The following is an 18791-nucleotide window of genomic DNA, read 5'->3' on the forward strand; positions in this document are numbered from 1 at the left end:
GATGGAGTTGGCTTTGGCGTTTCGCGATCTTTTTCTGTATGGGTGTGGTTTACCTCATTTTCTTTCTTTTTCTTTTTCTTTTCTTGTTATTTCCCTCTCTTTCTTGTTTTCTGGGTTGATCTTTTTCTTTTACTTTCCGGTTTGAAATGCATGATGTGTGTTGTTATGTTACATGCTTGTCGATATCATTTTTTCCCAATGTTCTAGACGGGTTTATTTTGATGCCTTGTCTAGATTTTTTTTTCTTATTCCGGTTTTCTTTCTTACTCTTTTTCATTTTCTTGCTCTTCTTTGTCTTCCTCTGCTCCTCTTTATCATCCATTTCCATCTTCTTTTATGTGTGTCCTTGCCGATAGTCCGTTGCATTTCTGTGATATATGCTCGTCTAACTCCCTCCCTTTTTCTTTCTCGTTTCTGATGACCACCTATCGATCTACCTCTTCTCCTCACGTATATGTATGTATGTATGCATTCATACACGCAACTCTGTACAGGACTTACATTTCTTGGGGGGGTTCTACACCGTGAGAGAAGACAGATGAAGAACCTTGGAACCGTATCTTAAAGGCTCAGTTTTGACAATGGAGCACAGAACAGCCGAGGTGAAGTTCCTATTTCCTATCCCGAAGCACCCGAAGATAACCCATCAAATAGATTTGACTAAATGACATGAAAAATAATAAAATAAAATAATCCACGAGCAAGAAAGGGAGTCTCAACACCAACCCACCATCCATCACATGGATATACAATATAGAAGAGCCACACACACAACATAAAACCAACCCAACAATGCCCGCCCTCTCCCTGGCCCCTCCCCCAACCATCCGCCTCCTCAACACCTCCCTCCCCCTCCTCATCCTCTCAGAACGCCTCGCCTTCTACCCAGGCAGCTGCGTCTTCAAACTCGTCTCCTCCGCCGCCTTCCTGGCCGGCCCGCTCTACTACCTCGCGCCCTCCCCTTCGCCTTCGCCTTCACTCTCGCCCCTCGACTGGCGACAATGGCACCCCTACCACCTGCGCATCGCCGCCGGCCTCCTCTTCTCCGCCGTCGGCGACTACTGCCTCATCCCCGCCCGCGCGGAGTACTACGAGAAACACACCGGATCGCTGGCGGCGCGCAAGGAACGGGCGGGTGATGGCCACGGCGATAACGATGACAACGATGAGGAGGAGGAGGAGGAGGAGGAGGAGGAGGAGGGAAAGAAACCATCCACCTCCGTCAAAGTCGGCGTCTGCGCCTTCGCCGCCGCCCACGCCGCGTATATCCTCGCCTTCTTGCAAGACAATAGTAGCCACAGCAGCACCAGCACCAGCACCAGCACGGCCGCCGCCGCCGCCGCCAGCTCCTCCTTCTCCCGCCCGATATTCACCAGCACATTCGCCGCCGCAATGCTCCTCGCCAGATGGCTCGGCGTCATCTACCCGCCAGCCAACGGGAACGGGGAGCGGAAGCAGCACAAGACGACCACCACCAACGGACCGCAGCGCCTGCTCCGCACAAACGTCCTCAACCTCGCGATCCCAGCCGACATGCGCGCGCTCGTCGGCGGCTACGCCGCAATCATCAGCGGGATGTTGGCGGTTGCTGTGTCGACTGCGACTGCGACTGCGACTGCGACTGCATGGCCGTATCAGCGTGCGCTGGGCGCGGCGATGTTTGTTGCGTCCGACCTCTTCGTGGCGGAGGATATGTTTGGGAGACGACGGCGGGGCGGGGCGGCGGGGCGTGCGCAGCGTCCGGGGTGGCTGCGGCCGGCGTTGGGGTTTGGGTTGTATTTCTGGGCGCAGATGGTGATTGCGGGGACGGTGGGGGAGGGGTGAGGTTTGTTCGCTGTGGGGGAAACAAATAAAAATGGGATTTATATGGTAACTATGATATGATAACTATGATGTGATCGGATGTATCGAGGTAAGGGGGAAATGGGAAAAAGGGGCCGAGTCTGCTTTCTGCTTCCTTTGCCCACGTATTTTAACTATATAAGAATTGCCATTCTCCCATTCTCCTTTCAACGTATATCTATCTGTGCAGCATTTAGTTATTTAACACTGCGCCAGATCCTGTTCTCCCCTGCACAAAGCCAACTTCTACAGTACATATATAATATATATATATAATATTCAACAGTCCCTCCTTTCCCCCCCCCCCCCTCCCTCCACTCAGCTCAATGCACTTCTCGAGTTTCACACTTCCTCAAGAAGCTAAGAGATATCGCTGAATGACATGTCCATCCCACCCTCCATCCCCTCAAGTCACTGTGTCGTTTCTTGTTGGTCACTTCAAAAGCGAAGACGAAGTAAGTATATATAGCCTCACAGCTCTGAGCCCATTCACTTGCCAGGCCCCCAGTGCCTTCGATTTGTACTGTACACACACACACACACACACACATATATATATATATACGTCCTCAGTGATGCGGAAGGCGAAAAAACAGCTAAACGGATTCCGTGCATCATGGATGCCGTTCTCAATCGTTGCGGGCCAGCTGAGTACTGTATGCATACAGCAGAGCACCAGTGACGTTTTGTAGCTTAGGTTTTGTCGGAAGAAGCAGAAGAAGATATATAATATATCGCTGGTTAAGCTATGGTAAATTTATATATATATATATACACAGCTAAGCTAGTAAAAATACTTTGAACACATACAAAAAAAATAAAAAATAAATAAATAAAAGAAAAGGAAGGGGGGGAGGAAACAAACCAACAGGCCCCAAAACTCCACGCAATCCAAAAAAAAAACCCAGTCAAGGAGCAAAAAACAAGAAAACAACAAAAAACAGGAAGAAAACGAGGACAGGTTCTTTCTATAGACCTCCAATCAAAAATCCCCTCCTCCGAAATCACCCCCTCCAAAATCTCCCCCTCCAAAATCCCCCGCCGCCAGTCCATCCTCATACCCCTCCTGATAATCATAATGATCACCAATCGCATCCGCCAACAACGCACCGCCCAACAAGCCACCACCGAGGCCTAGTGCCGCCGCTCCGCCGGGCCCGATGCCGCCAAACCCCTTTCGCTGTTTCGGCAGTGGTCCGGGCGCATATGGCTGCTGCGGGCCATAAAAGGGGGCACCGCCGCCGGGGGCGGCCCCGGGCGGGTAGCCGTTATATCCGTGTGGGCCCGGGTAGGGAGGCTGATATTGTTGATATGGCTGTTGTTGGTATGGTTGGTTGTAGTTGTGCGGGGGGGCAAAACCGCTGCCACTACCGCTGTTGCTGCTGCCGTGGTGGACTTTGGCAGACGCTTTGTTTAGTAATTTGCCGAAGAAACCGCCGCCGCTGGATCTTTTTGTTTCCTGTGGTTGCTGCCACTGCTGCAGCGGCGGCGGCGATGAATGGGGGTGTTGTTGTTGATGTTGTTGTTCTTGTTGTTGTTGTTGTTGTTCTTGTTGTTGATATTGTTGCTGTGGTGGAGGTTGTGACTGTGACTGTGGACTGCCTGCATATTTTTGCTGCCCTTGCTCGTGTCTCTGATGTGCTCGTTCATCCTCCTCCGCCTGCAACTTTGCGGCTAACTTGGCATCTTCATCTATCATCTGGCTATCTGCAGTTGTACGGGTAGCAGGTGCCGAAGGACTCCTGCTCCGCTGGCGCGCTGGGTTATATGGGTTATTCGATCCCAGTTCCAGCCGTGTGGACGAGGAGGTGGTGGTGGTAGATGTCTTCTTTACATCGCCTGTTGCAGCTTCCTCACCAGCAGCAGTGGTGACTGAGGCAGCGGCTGGATCGCCGGTCGTCGCTGGAGATGCTTGGTCGTATGACGGTGGAAGTGTATCAGGAACTGGAGGCCGTTCCCATTGAGAAATGCCAGTTTTCAAGTTGACGTAGAACCTGTATTTCACAGTTTGGTGTTAGTGTGTTATGGCGGATGCGTTCCCTTTTCCATGTGCTCTGTGGGCTTGCAATAAGCGATAGGACGCACCATTCCTTGTACTTATCATCGAACTGCGCTACCCAGCCATCGGGGACACGGGGAGGTGGAGGACCGGCTGGGGGTGCGAATGACATGCCTCTGCAATCGATATAGTAGTATCTTGATACGATGCGACGCTTAGCTGGCAGAACAGGGTATGCGTAAGGATTCAAGGCGGGTATATACTATATATTCGAGAAGGGGCAGCCCTGGATGTCTGTTCTTGTTCGTGACAGATGCGATGTTGGCAAATTAATTAGGGCTTGGAGTCTGAATGCGGCAAGTCGGCAGAGCGGGACATGGCGCTGACGTAATTCCCGTCGTCGGAGAGTTGCTCAGCCTCGGATTGTGGCGCAGCTTAGCAAATGGTTCTGCGCTGTATGGCGTCAACGAGCAGAAATCTATTCAACAAGGAATGCTCAAATACATAGATATGATATTACATGTCTTTTGTCATCAACCGTCAGCTATGGTTCCGTATAACCTGTACATTACATCCGTTTACACAGAAAGAAAAGACAGCCAGAAATATGCAACGAACCACTGGTTGTTTAGGGCGGCATAGAACCAATATGCACCGTGCAAAACTCATATACAACATCTTCACCTCCTCCGCGCTCCTGATCCCGATCCGGCTTCTCTTCCGCTCGCAGCCGCTTTCATTGTCGAATCCAGAGCGGCCATTGGTCCCTGGCTCGTCCCTGCCATCCAGCCAGCCAGGTCAAACCCTCCAGCTCCCGCTCCAGCTCCCCCTCCACGTCCAGCACCAGCGGCCCTTCTGGCATTTACATCGTTTGCCGCAGCGTTTCGGCCCTTGCGGGATTGTTTTTCAAATTCCGCACGTGTCTCTGGATCCACTGTATTTTGAAGTAATTTTGTTAGAGATGGCACCAACGATGTGATGGAAAATGGTTGGGGATCATGGGCCGAAGATAAACACGTACTCATCTCCATCAGATAAGGCATCCCCACAGTCACACCAAGAGCAAAGACTACGAGTAGAATCATCGGGTTCTTTAACATGCTTAACGGTGAAACTGTAAAACCAAGATTAATCGTTTCGTTAGTGTATATGGTTTCCTCAAAAGTTTGATTTAAAAAAAAAATAGATATAAAAATAAAAAATAAGAGAAGAAAAGAAAAAAACGTTCTTCCTGTGACATGAAAGGGCCAAATAAATAAATAGAAAAAAGAAAAAGGAAACTTACACCCAACCCTCTCTTCATAAAATGTCCTCTTACCCATCACCTTCGCCTCAACAACCACAGCATTCTCAACCTGAATCATTCCCTTCTCCACTCCGCGATTCTCCCACGCATTCCCCCTGAAGGTCTCCCACACGCCCACTACACTACCCTCCGCATCGACATCGACGCGATACGGCGCAAATATATAGTCCCGTGAGTGGATATCGAGGAGGAATGACTGTGTTCCCTGAGCCTGTCCCGAGGGGATCTTGAATACGAAATTTGATTTGCGTGATAGTGGTGCTTTGAGGAGGCGAGCGGGCGCAGAAGCTCCGGAGGAGGCCGACGAAGACGAAGATGAGGAAGGAGATGAATGAAGGGTAGTGAGGGTCGCGTGTGTGGAAGCTGGGAGGGAATTGGGGTTCGGTAATAGGTTTGAGGGCGGGATTGTGATGGCGAGGATGGAGGCGGTGGTGAAGGTTAGGACGGAGAGGAGGAGGAGGATATAGAAAGGTGACGACTTTGAAGAAGACATAGTCGCTCAAGAGCACGGACAGTGCAAGGGAGGCAGAAGCAAGGTGAAGTGGCTGGCTTGTTCCGGCTCCTTGCTTTGTCGAGAAGCTGAGAATTAATATTTGGAGCTGAAGACTGATTTCTGTGGTAAGGTCGATCTGGAAATATGTAAACCCGCTCCGATGTCGAGAATCAACGACGGAGACGGAACTCTGTTCTCTTTCTCCCAGATGCAATGGGGACGAGAGATCTTTGGAATTATTATTATTCTTCTTCTTCTTCTTCTTTCAATATATATACAGTGCTTATGACAAGTTCTTATGTGATTAGCCCCATGTAGGAAAACTACATAAAAAACAAAATGTACAGGCCAAAGCCAAAGGTGGATAAGCTTATATTCCCAGGTCAGAACAGAGTTTGCTTGACAGATGTGTGTCCGTGGACAGGGTGGTTAAGTCTAGAGAACGCCGGGCAAAGTCACTAATCAATATCATGCTGGGGCGCGGAAGAAGTGAAAAAGAGATCTTGTTTGGGATAGGTGCGAGTTCTAGCATATTGGTAGACTGGCTTGCCTGAGCACTTATTTGGTGGTTGAGCACCCTGTAATGATCTTCTGGGCTCTGGCAAAGGAAATATAGATTAGTTTTATTGGACACCGCCAATAAAGGGTGTCCGCTATTAACTCCGCGACAGAAGGGCTCCATGACACAAAGAGGTTCTAGGAAAAAACGGTTTCAGTATACAGAGTCATATAATAGTAAAAAATGGATCATGTAACAGTGCAAAACTGCAATTCGGAAATGGCTGCAGATGTATCGCCATCGGAGGCCGAGATGCATCAAGGTGCTGCCAAAAACTGAAGGCATCCTAAACTATGCAACGCATCTCCCAAACGCAGTTTCGATGCATTCAATCTCCTTTCTAAATCCTGTCTCATCCACCCTTCTCCGCTTTCTTGTTGTGTTACCGGGCACATCTGACAGTGTGTGGCGTATTGTTGCTCGTTCGAAGTCAACTATCATTGGGCGTTTGCAAGTTGAATTCCACAGTATATTTCGTAATTCAGCATCACTGTGGAGTACACCTTTGGAGTGAATGGATTGGAGGGCATGGGACACCAGGGATAAAATATCTTCGGCGTGGTTGGAGTTCGTGCTTTCCTGGACTGGTTCTCCCGCCCAACTTAAGAATAACATGTGGGTGTAGATTCCTCCATCATAGTAATAGGGATACTCTGACTCCAGCTGAACAACACCCAGACAGACTGGAACATGTTCGCCTTGGAGATCTTGAAGCCTATTGTAGACCAACATTTCGTGTTCAAGCTTATGCCGATTCTCGTATTCCACAACCTTGGCGACTAGAGTGTATCCATGTGATGATAGCCTCAGTTTGAACAATGCCCCACAACTTCTTGCCTTGTAGAATGGACAACAGTCCGCATCTGGCCCACGACCTGTGGCAAGCTGTGTCTGCATATGAGAGCAGAATTCTTGTACATTTATCTGGCCCTTTTGATGATCCTGGTAGTTGGGGCATGATGGATCGAATGGGCCACCATCTCCAAGTGCAAGTAGGCATTTCTGAGAGCAGTAGGGGCGAGTTTTTATCGCTGGTGGTTTGGCAACATGGGAAGCCTGGTGTGTATCACTGGGTTTTCCATGTCCTTGAGCCCCTTTCGGCTCTCCAGGCTGGATAGAGCCTCCCCCTTTAGCTAGGGCAGGGCGTGAAGCAAAAGAAGGAGATGAAGGAGGTGATGATGAGGGAGAATTTGTTGATTGGCGGTCAAATTCAGAGGGTCGGCATCCTCCTTTCCCTGATCGTAATGAAATCTTGAGCGGCGAAAGGTCACGAGGTCGTTGACCATGATACAAGGGCGAGGCTTTTTTTAGGCGAGCAGCCGGTGGAGTCTGCTCCAGAATTTCAGAATATTCCACTGGCCAAACATCAAGCCTTTTGGCAGCATCATGCCATTGCTGCGTAACTCGGGGACATTTCAAGGCAATTAATGTAAATGCCAGAACCTGAGCAACAGCAGTCAACCGGATTTCACTGCCATCAGTTGCCTTGACATTCAAACTTGGGATGCAAAGCGCGCATTGAAGTGAAGATGGATCATCTGGGATGTGTACAAAGATGAAAGCTTCTCCAGTGCACACATAGCCGTAACGTACGCCTTTGTGCACCATGTAAGAAAAGGATTGAGTTATGACTGCAGCAACAAGTCTTCTGCAGCAGAATTCAACGTCATCAGACTCCTGATTTGTTGGGGGTTTGGGTTGGTTCATCCCCTCTACTACCAGCATGGCGCTGGTGTGAGAGAGCTTTTTTGCCCCAGTGGCCTAACATGATTGATCACATCCTGGGCGGGTCGAATCTCTTTGGTTAAGCCCTTGCCCATTTTCAGCGCGTGTGAGCTTGTGAGGCGCCTTATATTCAATTGCAATTGCGGGAATGTGTTCACAGCCTTCCTGTCGATAGATACAAAATCGATCTGCTTGCCCTACTGTAACTGCAGCAGGTTTCTCCTTACTCTTCTGGGTTTTGTGTTTCTTTTTAGGTTTCTTGACACAGGACCGCTGGGGGTTTGTTGGCCTCCACTTGGCAGGTTCCCCGCTGGATGGCCCAGGTTTGTATGGCTCTCAAAAGTGATCGGGCCTCGTAGCCCAAATGCATCTCTAAGGGCCTTGTCTTTTGTGATCTTGTCAACTATATCCTGGACTTGATTCTCCACTGTGCCTCGTTCGTAGTATCGAAGATCCCATTCCGAAGTGATTGGCGCAATGCACTGGCGAACATAATCAAGCTGGTGTTTTGGTGGAAAAAGTTTTTCAGTCAAAAAGGATGGATAACTATTGAGTGTCTGCCACACTTCTGACTGCTCATCATTGAAGCTGACCCATATCTTGATGAGTGAGGGAACTGTCCGAGTTGTTACTGGACCCTTGGTTGTTTTTGTAGGGGTCTGCCACGATGCGAATCGCGAGCAAGAGTTCGTGGCATGCATGAAGGAAGGGAAGCAGGGTTGTATGTAGGCTCTGAAATTTCCGATAGGGCTTCTGCTTCTTTGCGTTGTTGTCTTTCCTTTCTCGCCTCAGCTTCTGCAGCTTCTCGGAGTCGTTTCTCTTCTTGAAGTTCAGCCAGAAGCTCTTGTACTCGGTCGTTGTCCAGGAAACTCAGTTTGTGTCTGGGTTGATAGCTAGCGATGATAGCTAGCGATGTTATGCAATTTGAAGAAATCTGATATATCTTGCAATGCTGTGTGTTTTCTGGCGACAGGAGCGTGGTCTTTAATATTCATTCAATTTGGGCTAGGCCCGGAGCAGTGAGCGCGAATAAGTCTGTAACGGGCGTGCTGCGGATTGCACCGTTTGTACCATCTGCACTATCTATCTGCAACGGGTGTACAGACAGACTAAGCACTATCCTAATACAGATTACAAATTGATTAAGAAAAGAAAGAGAAAAGAGATCAGGAGAAAAGGCTGTATGAAGGGGGTTCTTATAGAGGAGGAATCAGCATGGAAGAATATTGGAGGTCGCGCTATAGTGGAGTGCAGGGCAGAAGAACATCAAGGGTTACACAGAGGAGAATCATGAGAGACTATGTGATCAGAGAAGGGGAGCGTTCTTAGGCGCGCGGTAGGGAGTCGGTTGCGCAAGTTAAATAACTCCTCACGGGTCAGCTAAGAATAACAATCGCTGCACTGTTGCTGTGCATGACTTCAAGTTACTATGCAGACCCAGGTTCTGGTTCTGACTTGTGTGTCGGTATATGCATCCTCGTTATTTTATTTTCTTTCACTTTTAACCTCTTTTGATGACTTATTCATTTTATTCGTTTGTTCGCTTTTTTAATTCGATTTCCAACCCCCCAAATATCGTAAGCCGTTGTTGGTTCAGCACATGGTGGTTGGATATGGATACAAGGGACGAAATGGCCGAACCATCGATCACATCGGGGTAAGCATTCGTGAAGGGGGAAGCGCCCTCGATATGTCCAACACGCAGCGGCATTCCACGGATCAAAAAATTAGGCCCCGTTAGACCAGGTCGAGATTTCAAATTTCTCTCCGAACGGCGGCTCGGCGGGATAATTGTGGCCATCTTTGTGACCGATGACCATCATTATGACCACAAGACAGCCAAACACCATGACAAAAGCCAGGAATTCTGAGAAAACCCGCTAGTTACCCCACTGTCCCGTCGCTCATCGGGTTCATGTGAAAAGGTAATCCTCCAGGAGTTCTTCCGAGGCCCAGCAGGAAGCCAAGGATGTTGCGATGTTATTCACACAGAGAGACACGGGCGCAAGCAGACGAACACAAGGATGTTACAAGCGGACAGCGAATCCCTATAAAATGACAATTATCAATAGAAATAGAATGACAGGCGACAAGCCCTGCTTAAGGCAGATAGCTCAGGAAACCAGCAACGGAGTCGTAATACTCTACACCGACTTCGATTTTGACTCCGACGACCGCCGCCACCACCACCACCAAATCCACCAAATCCCACTTCCCAGTCCGTAAAAAAACTATCAAGAACAAAAATGAACATATGGAGATAGCGATATTACATAAATAGAGAAAGAAAGGGAAAAAAAATTATCATGTCTGCCCTGCTAAAATCCCACGACCTACTCCACCACTATCTCGGTAATAGTCTTGACCCACTCCTCTCCTATATCAACTCCTCGCTCCTCACAAAGGCCCTTCTCGCTGTGCTCGTGCTCAGTATCCTCCGCTCCGCCAACCGCACCCTTTCAAGCCTGGTTGTGAACAATTGGCAAAGACAGCGGCCATGGGACAACAAGCGCGAACTCGTGCTCCTGACAGGCGGGTGCAGCGGCATTGGAAAACAGATTATGCTTGACCTCGCACAGAAGGGGGTTAGAGTTGTCATTTTAGACGTGGTTGAGCCGAGCTTTAAGCTGCGTATGCCATCCCCCCATATCTCTCCGAATTTGAAGTAGATAAAATGGAATATAAAGTAAAGATATGTCCTGACATTACACGCAAACGCAGCTCCCAACGTGTTCTTCTACGCAGCTGACGTCACCTCGACCGCCATCATCAAAGTTGTCGGTGACGCCATCCGCGCCGCGCACGGCGACCCGACCGTGCTGATCAACAACGCCGGCGTGGGCTATGGGGCCACCATCCTCGACGAGCCCGAGGAGCGCATCCAGCGCACCTTCCAGGTCAACACCATCTCGCACTTCTGGATGGTGCGTGAGTTCCTGCCGGCCATGATCCGCGAGAACCACGGCCACGTCGTGACGATGGCCAGCATGGCGTCGTTCATCGCGGTGGGCGAGATGGCGGACTACTGCGGCTCGAAGGCGAGTGCGCTGGCGTTCCATGAGGCGCTGACGCAGGAGTTGCGGCTGTGGTATAACGCGAAGAAGGTGCGCACGAGCATCGTGCATCCGCTGTGGGTGAGCACGCCGATGATCGAGCAGCTGACGAGGCCCGGGTCGGTGTTCAGTATGCCTGTGATGACGGTTGACGTGGTCTCCAGCGCGGTCGTGAAGCAGGTCTTGTCGCAGCGGAGCGGGCAGGTTATTGTTCCGTCGTCGCGGTCTGGGGTTAGTTTGCTGAGAGCGTTCCCAACATGGTTGCAAGAGAGGGCGAGGGGTGTGTGCTCAAAGGAATTGAAAGCTGTAAGTGATGCAGAAGCAAAGCTGAAGTGAAACAGTAGCGAACCAGTATGAAATATGTCTTGTATATATAATAAGTAGTTATAGATAAGAGCAATAAAATTTTAAAACCGTGATTGACCAGCTCAGAAGCTCCAACAGCACCTCACACAGAGTTTCACAAAGGTGCTGTCGGGAAGAAATCACATCCAAACTTGAGTCCCACGTCCAAGTTTCCTCAATTCCGGCCTGAGCACCTCGACCACACAGACAAAGGCGGTCGTCATAATTGGCAGCGGCGAAGCCGCCTTTGCGTATATCACGGAAGCCAGAAGTAAATAGTTGCTTGCCGTTAAAGCACAAACCACCATTCAAACCCATCCGGTAATCCGGTACTATCCTCTCAACACTCTGCACGATTCGCTTCGGGTGGGATAGTTCCATACGGTCCTGCAGAATGCCAGCCATGGTTTATCAGTGGGGGTCCCCATGTTACAAAGCTTAATGAGGAAGAAAAGTCTAAGGTGCATGCCCATATAGACAACTGCCAGTTCCATTGAGTGGACTGTTGGAGAGATTGGATCGGGCGGCTCATCCCCTCTGCTACCGGTTGGCGCTGGTGGTAACTGAGCTCTTTTGCCCCAGTAACCTAGATGAACGGTCCCACTTTGCCTCGATGATCATAGTCGAAGACGTAGTCGAAAATTCCAGCTACAAGTTGGTTTAAATGGGTGCGGAAATCCAACGGCAGTCTCTGCATTGAGCGCCTGCTTGTGGGCAGCAAGCGCCTCTAGGTTACCGGCGCCATGCTGGTAGTAGAGGGGACGAACCAATCCAAACCCCCCAACAGTTCCCGGCTAGTGTCAGCTTAGCAAAGTCTTTGTGGCGGCTATGATGGACATGCCTGCCTCAGGCGAGATCGCAACATTGGGAGGTGAATTGAGGAGGCGGGTACTGTTTTCTGAGGATTCTTAATATCAAGCAATAGCACAATGGCAGATTAAATGATGGTGATGATGGTGATGGATAGAATCACCTACTGGCTTAACCTTCTTGGAGGAAGACTCGGCTATCCCTGCCAACACGTTCGGCTCACTTTCCCTCCGTTTCTGGGGCTTGATCTGTGTCGACACTTTTGGCTTACTTAAAAGCAAAGTCAAAGAAGGCTGGAAATAGTAGCTGAGATGGGGGTAGATATTGGACCTTTTGTGACAGAGCTCGCGGGATCGTGAGGATGATGTTGTTTACGGCTCATGGGGATGTTCCACAGAAGTATTTACTACCGATGGCGAACTCTGATATGGCACGAACTAATCTTCCCTCTATCTTCCAACTAACCGCACATTCTTTGCAGAATCTATGATAATATGTGTGTCTCTACCTTCTCTAGAAATTTAAAGCTAAAAAATTATAAATTGTGCTATTTCTCCACAATTTCTGTAGGATAGATTGATGGATACTAGAGTAACTACATGATAATTGATCATTATTGATGAATATACAACTCGGTATGAAGACTTAACTATACAGCTCATATACTCAATTCGTCCGTTCAGCAAACACACTCTTGGCCTTTTGCACAAACTTAACCGGGCCTATTGATCGCGGGGGCGATGACGCTCTGGAACAGACATCCTTGCGAAAGCCGACAAACCTGGAATAAATTCATCTCCAGCACGCAAAAAAACAAGATGGAAAATATCTCGATTATGAGTCCCATCCTCGCTGGCTTCCAACCCGCGCGGAATCAATCTGCTTAACCCAATCTTAATTAATTAACTAACTAGTTATTTGCGACTGAACTTTTCCTCGAGCTTACGGCACCGGGCTTTTGGAACCCCGCGGAAAGTTTAATATTAATATTGCGATACTCCCCGCCAGATGGCTGCAGGGCAAGGACTCGACGATGTCGTCGCGGCCGCAGTGGCCAGAGAGACAACCCCTGATGGTACTGGTCAGTGTACTCAATTCTTTCTTTGCTGCTCTACCTGCAGCACCTCTCATTGCTTGACTTCGTTGGCTGGATGCGTTCTATCCTTGTCTCATAGCTGATGCGGGGCCCGTGGAATGATAAACATGTAGGAGTCGTCAAGCTAGATCCGTGGCTGGAGCCGTTCAAAGATGCGCTGCGGAGCAGATTCAGCCATACGAATCAATGGATCCAGACAATCAATGAGACGGAGGGCGGATTGGAAGTTTTCAGTCGGGTGCGTTTTCTATCTTCAGCCACACGGTGTCCCTGGCATTCCCCCCCCTCGCTACAGTCCAGATTGTGTTAATTGCTGGCTCTACATATTTGCAGGGTTATGAGAAATTCGGTTTCAATGTTAGGGATAATGGAGATATTGTTTACCGGGAATGGGCGCCTAATGTCGTGGATGCACATCTCATTGGGGATTTCAGTGAGTGGGAATTTCACACTGGAAGGAGTTCTGGGGAGTGGAGGACGGAAGGGCGGGGTTACGGAGTTTGTTTTCTGGTGGGCTACATAATGGTAAACAGCTAATGGATGGGTGATTGCGACTTTTTCCAGATAATTGGGATCGCAAGGCGACGCCCATGAAGAAGAATGACTTTGGAGTTTGGGAGGTAACAGTGCCTGCGAAGGACGGGATTCCCATCATTCCGCATAACAGCAAGGTCAAGGTGCGTTGCTCTGATTCCCTTCCGCCCAGCCATCCTCGAATGGATGGATTCCGTGCAGAGAAGAACTAAATAAACGCTTTCGAACCTATTAAAAATATTGAACAGATAACCATGACTACCCCATCCAGCGAGCAACTCGACCGCTTCCCAGCCTGGATCAAACGGGTCACGCAAAACCTTTCCGTCTCTCCTGAATTCCACGCCATATTCTGGAACCCACCCGCGCAGGACCGCTACGCCTTCAAACACCCGCACCCGCCGAAACCTGCCAGCCTGCGCATCTACGAGGCCCACGTCGGCATCTCCTCCCCCGAGACCCGCGTGGCTACCTATAAGGAGTTTACAAAGAACATGCTCCCGCGCATCCACGGCTTGGGATACAATGCCATCCAGCTCATGGCTATCATGGAACATGCATACTACGCCAGTTTTGGATATCAGGTCAACAATTTCTTTGCAGCCAGCAGCCGCTACGGCACGCCAGAGGAGCTGAAGGAGCTCATCGACACCGCACATGGCCTGGGGCTGGTGGTGTTGTTGGATGTGGTGCATAGCCATGCATCCAAGAATGTGTTGGACGGGCTGAATATGTTTGACGGGACGGATAATCTGTATTTCCACGCGGGTCCCAAGGGGCAGCATGAGTTGTGGGATAGCCGGTTGTTTAATTACGGGAATCATGAAGTGTTGAGGTTCTTGTTGAGTAACTTGCGGTTCTGGATGGAGGAGTATCAGTTTGACGGGTTTAGGTTCGATGGGGTTACGAGTATGTTGTATATGCATCATGGAATTGGGACGTACGTTATTGTAGCTTTTCTGTTTCCTATTGTGTTAATTGTTTGTGGTGCTCACGGTTCTTTTTGCAGCGGATTCTCCGGTGGGTATCACGAATACTTCGGCCCCAGTGTTGACGAAGACGGCATCACCTACCTTATGCTCGCCAACGAAATGCTCCATCAGATCTACCCAAACTGCATCACAGTCGCGGAGGATGTTTCCGGAATGCCAGCGCTCTGCCTACCGCTTACCCTTGGCGGGCAAGGCTTTGATTATCGCCTCGCCATGGCGATTCCGGATATGTATATCAAGCTGCTTAAGGAACAAAAGGACGAGGAATGGAACATGGGCCATCTCACCTTTACTCTCACCAACCGACGGTATGGCGAGAAGACAATCGCCTACGCCGAGAGCCATGACCAAGCGTGCGTCCCTGTCCCCTCCCCCATCCAAACATCCCGCCCAAGGAAGAAGACAAAAGAGCAATATTATTTCCAAAGGAAACCCCAACCAATCCTGACAAATTGAATGAGTTATAGCCTCGTCGGCGACAAATCGCTGATGATGTGGCTCTGCGACAAGGAGCTGTATACGCACATGTCCGTCCTAACCGAACTAACCCCGGTCATCGCGCGTGGCCTCAGCCTGCACAAGATGATCCGGCTGCTCACCCACGGCCTGGGCGGCGAAGGGTACCTGAGCTTCGAGGGCAACGAATTCGGACACCCCGAGTGGCTCGACTTTCCGCGCGCGGGCAACAACAACAGCTACTGGTACGCGCGGCGGCAGTTCAACCTCACCGAGGACCCGCTGCTGCGCTACAAGTTCCTGAACGACTTCGACCGGGCGATGCAGGTTGCCGAGGAGAAATATGGCTGGCTGCATGCGCCGCAGGCATTTGTGAGCCAGAAGCACGAGGAGAACAAGGTGATCGTGTTTGAGCGGGCGGGACTTGTGTGGGTGTTTAATTTCCATGCCACGAGGAGCTGGGCGGACTATATGATTGGGGTGGGGGGGAAGGGGAGAACGTACAGGATTGTGCTGGATACGGATGCGGAGGGCTTTGGGGGCTTCGGAAGGGTTGAGGCGGGGACGAGGTTCTTTACGAGAGGGGAAGGGTGGGATGGGAGGGAGGACAGTTTGATGGTATACGTGCCAACGAGGACGGCGCTGGTAGGTTTAACCCCCGTTGTCTTTTCCAAGGTGCAAGTCTTTCCATGCTAATGCTGACATGAGGATAGGTGCTGGCGCCCGAGGAGGAGACCGGGGGATAATGTAGTTGTATGCGTTCTCCATGCGATGCAACAATGGCTAGAGGGACTGGTTCGAATAGTTAATTGTCAGATTAGTCAGTTATGGAAATTGTTCTAATAAGTTATAACGATCCTGTAGTTACATACTTGAGGTCAGAGCTGTTTTCGTGGTAAGATATGTAATCTTTGCTGGGTTCGGGATGGACGGTGCGTATGGTGCTGTAATTTAATGTCACCTTACACCCCCGTACAGCATCCCTGGCTGTCAACCCGCGGCGGGCAATGCTCGTAACTGCGGTAACAATACCTGTCAATACGCATACGCCGCCCCCGAGCCCACCCGCGCTAACCCGATGCGTGGCCTTGGCGCCTTGCCCTTTTCAGAATCTTCGTCTCGCACTTCGCCAACCTCAACTCTTCTTCCTCGCCCTTCTCGCTGCCATTCTCCCGACTCCTCCACTCCTCCACTCCTCCACCATCCACGCCCATCATGTTCAAGAGGTAGCCCAGCCCCAATGCCCTCGCCTGTCTCTGCTCAATTGGCCCCTGCTAACCAATTGCCCACAGCGGTGTTGCCCGGACCTTCGCCAGATCTGCTGCCTTCGCGCGGCCTTCCACCTCCCTCCCAACCTCCAGACTCGCACAGCCCTTCAAGAACACGGCCCTGCGCGCTCTGGCCGCGAGATATGCCTCCACTAGCACCGCTCAGTCTGGCAAGATCCATCAGGTCATTGGTGCCGTTGTCGACGGTATGTTTTTTGTCTGTTGATTTGTTGATTGCTGCTGTTTTTTTGTGGAAAGCAGACACGTTCTCTTTCTTTTTATCACGTCCATAACTTAAATCTACCTCCAATGGGCCCTGCAACGCCATTTCACATCTCAGGAATGATGTGTCGCATCGTCTATGGAGGTCAATGGCTTCTGGCTTGTGTATTTGCCTGATTACGACGGTGATGGTTCGATCGTTTCAGAGAAGCTGCTGACGAATTGTTGCGATCGATTGCAGTAAAATTTGATGGTGACCAACTTCCCTCCATTCTCAATGCCTTGGAGACTACCAATGGTGGTCAGAAACTTGTCCTTGAGGTTGCGGTATGTGTTTTTCCTCCCTCCTTGCATCTTTTTCTTGCCTTGTTTTTTTTTTCTCCCTTAGCTTGTCAATTGTTCATTGCTGATAACACGGTACAGCAACATTTGGGAGAAAATGTTGTCCGAACAATTGCTATGGACGGTAGGTTCTCCCTTCAGCCTTTGACCCCCGTGTCAAAAACAGTACAGCGATCTCACTCGTGGATTCAGGTACCGAGGGTCTCGTCCGTGGTGCTGCTGTTACCGACACTGGTGCCCCCATTATGATTCCCGTCGGCCCGGGCACCCTTGGCCGTATCATGAACGTCACTGGTGACCCCATTGATGAGCGAGGGCCCATCAAGCACACCAAGAAGGCCCCAATCCACGCTGAAGCCCCAGAGTACGTCGAACAGGCCACCTCCGCTGAGGTCCTTGTCACTGGTATCAAGGTCGTCGACCTCCTCGCTCCTTACGCTCGTGGTGGAAAGATTGGTCTCTTCGGAGGTGCCGGTGTCGGAAAAACTGTCTTCATTCAAGAATTGATCGTACGTTCCTCCGCCCCACACACGATCAATGGAGAAAGAAACAAATTTTTTGGGAGTGGTCATTTTTTCTAATAATTCGAATAGAACAACATTGCCAAAGCCCACGGTGGTTACTCCGTGTTCACTGGTGTCGGCGAGCGGACCCGTGAAGGAAATGACTTGTACCACGAAATGCAGGAAACCCGTGTTATCCAGCTCGATGGAGAGTCCAAGGTCGCCCTCGTTTTCGGTCAGATGAACGAGCCTCCCGGAGCCCGTGCCCGTGTTGCCCTCACTGGTCTGACCGTTGCCGAGTACTTCCGTGACGAGGAAGGCCAAGACGGTATGTATAAGTATACACCGTAGCAAATCAACACAGAGCTTCACTCACGCTCGGATTTAGTGCTTCTCTTCATCGACAACATTTTCCGCTTCACTCAGGCCGGTTCCGAAGTGTCTGCCCTGCTCGGCCGTATTCCCTCCGCCGTCGGTTACCAACCCACCCTCGCCGTGGACATGGGTGGTATGCAGGAACGTATCACCACTACCACCAAGGGCTCCATCACCTCTGTGCAAGCCGTTTACGTGCCCGCAGACGACTTGACTGACCCCGCGCCTGCCACCACCTTCGCCCATCTTGACGCCACCACCGTCTTGTCCCGTGGAATTTCCGAACTGGGTATCTACCCTGCCGTCGACCCTCTTGACTCCAAGTCCCGCATGTTGGACCCGCGTATCGTTGGTGAGGAGCACTACAACGTTGCCACGCGCGTGCAACAGATGTTGCAGGAGTACAAGTCGCTGCAGGACATCATTGCCATTCTTGGTATGGACGAGTTGTCCGAAGCTGACAAGCTGACTGTCGAGCGTGCGCGAAAGCTGCAGAGGTTCCTCTCGCAGCCGTTCACTGTCGCGCAGGTGTTCACGGGTATCGAGGGCAAGCTTGTCGATCTGAAGGATACTATTCGTTCGTTCAAGGCTATCATCAATGGAGAGGGTGATGACCTTCCTGAGGGTATGTTTTTTTCTTGCCCCTTGAAATAAATTATTTATTTCCTTTACTTTCCATTTGGTTTATCTGAAAAATGATATTTTTGCTAACAACATACTTTTTTTCTTTTACAGCTGCCTTCTATATGGTTGGTGACTTCGAGTCCGCGCGAGCGAAGGGAGAGAAGATCCTGGCTGAACTTCAGAAGTCATAGAGTTTTGTGTAATTGTCATGTGATATAATATTTTAAAAACTTGTTTCCTCATTTTC

At 50.2% G+C, this 18791-nt stretch overlaps 8 protein-coding genes across 8 annotated transcripts; 4 read left to right on the top strand and 4 right to left on the bottom strand.

The window, feature by feature from the left end:
• Window positions 1–792: 792 nt before the first annotated feature.
• HCBG_08837 (YhhN domain-containing protein) lies at window positions 793–1824 on the top strand (the record flags this gene model as incomplete). The annotated part of the gene is made up of 1 exon (XM_045435886.1): window positions 793–1824. One exon carries the CDS (start codon window positions 793–795, stop codon window positions 1822–1824), a length of 1032 nt encoding a protein of 343 aa, XP_045283415.1.
• A 1000-nt stretch (window positions 1825–2824) lies between these two features.
• On the bottom strand, window positions 2825–4013 carry HCBG_08838 (uncharacterized protein; the record flags this gene model as incomplete). Its single annotated transcript, XM_045435887.1, has 2 exons — window positions 2825–3836; window positions 3928–4013. The coding sequence occupies 2 exons, from the start codon at window positions 4011–4013 to the stop codon at window positions 2825–2827; spliced, it is 1098 nt and encodes a 365-aa protein (XP_045283416.1).
• Window positions 4014–4521: 508 nt separating this feature from the next.
• Window positions 4522–5640, bottom strand: HCBG_08839 (uncharacterized protein; the record flags this gene model as incomplete). Its single annotated transcript, XM_045435888.1, has 3 exons — window positions 4522–4775; window positions 4863–4955; window positions 5127–5640. The coding sequence occupies 3 exons, from the start codon at window positions 5638–5640 to the stop codon at window positions 4522–4524; spliced, it is 861 nt and encodes a 286-aa protein (XP_045283417.1).
• An 850-nt stretch (window positions 5641–6490) lies between these two features.
• Window positions 6491–8625, bottom strand: HCBG_08840 (uncharacterized protein; the record flags this gene model as incomplete). The annotated part of the gene is made up of 2 exons (XM_045435889.1): window positions 6491–7960; window positions 8152–8625. The coding sequence occupies 2 exons, from the start codon at window positions 8623–8625 to the stop codon at window positions 6491–6493; spliced, it is 1944 nt and encodes a 647-aa protein (XP_045283418.1).
• Window positions 8626–10230: 1605 nt separating this feature from the next.
• HCBG_08841 (short-chain dehydrogenase/reductase) lies at window positions 10231–11313 on the top strand (the record flags this gene model as incomplete). The annotated part of the gene is made up of 2 exons (XM_045435890.1): window positions 10231–10555; window positions 10646–11313. 2 exons carry the CDS (start codon window positions 10231–10233, stop codon window positions 11311–11313), a joined length of 993 nt encoding a protein of 330 aa, XP_045283419.1.
• Window positions 11314–11361: 48 nt separating this feature from the next.
• Window positions 11362–11727, bottom strand: HCBG_08842 (uncharacterized protein; the record flags this gene model as incomplete). Its single annotated transcript, XM_045435891.1, has 1 exon — window positions 11362–11727. The coding sequence occupies one exon, from the start codon at window positions 11725–11727 to the stop codon at window positions 11362–11364; it is 366 nt and encodes a 121-aa protein (XP_045283420.1).
• Window positions 11728–13140: 1413 nt separating this feature from the next.
• On the top strand, window positions 13141–15956 carry HCBG_08843 (1,4-alpha-glucan branching enzyme; the record flags this gene model as incomplete). The annotated part of the gene is made up of 8 exons (XM_045435892.1): window positions 13141–13213; window positions 13342–13466; window positions 13562–13661; window positions 13793–13905; window positions 14011–14702; window positions 14772–15107; window positions 15222–15855; window positions 15924–15956. 8 exons carry the CDS (start codon window positions 13141–13143, stop codon window positions 15954–15956), a joined length of 2106 nt encoding a protein of 701 aa, XP_045283421.1.
• A 404-nt stretch (window positions 15957–16360) lies between these two features.
• HCBG_08844 (ATP synthase subunit beta) lies at window positions 16361–18791 on the top strand (the record flags this gene model as incomplete). Its single annotated transcript, XM_045435893.1, has 8 exons — window positions 16361–16436; window positions 16503–16684; window positions 16942–17027; window positions 17124–17166; window positions 17235–17551; window positions 17636–17873; window positions 17934–18545; window positions 18656–18791. 8 exons carry the CDS (start codon window positions 16426–16428, stop codon window positions 18733–18735), a joined length of 1569 nt encoding a protein of 522 aa, XP_045283422.1.

Source organism: Histoplasma capsulatum (assembly GCF_000150115.1).
Source record: "Histoplasma capsulatum G186AR genomic scaffold supercont2.18, whole genome shotgun sequence".
In the NCBI taxonomy this organism is placed as follows: domain Eukaryota; kingdom Fungi; phylum Ascomycota; class Eurotiomycetes; order Onygenales; family Ajellomycetaceae; genus Histoplasma; species Histoplasma capsulatum.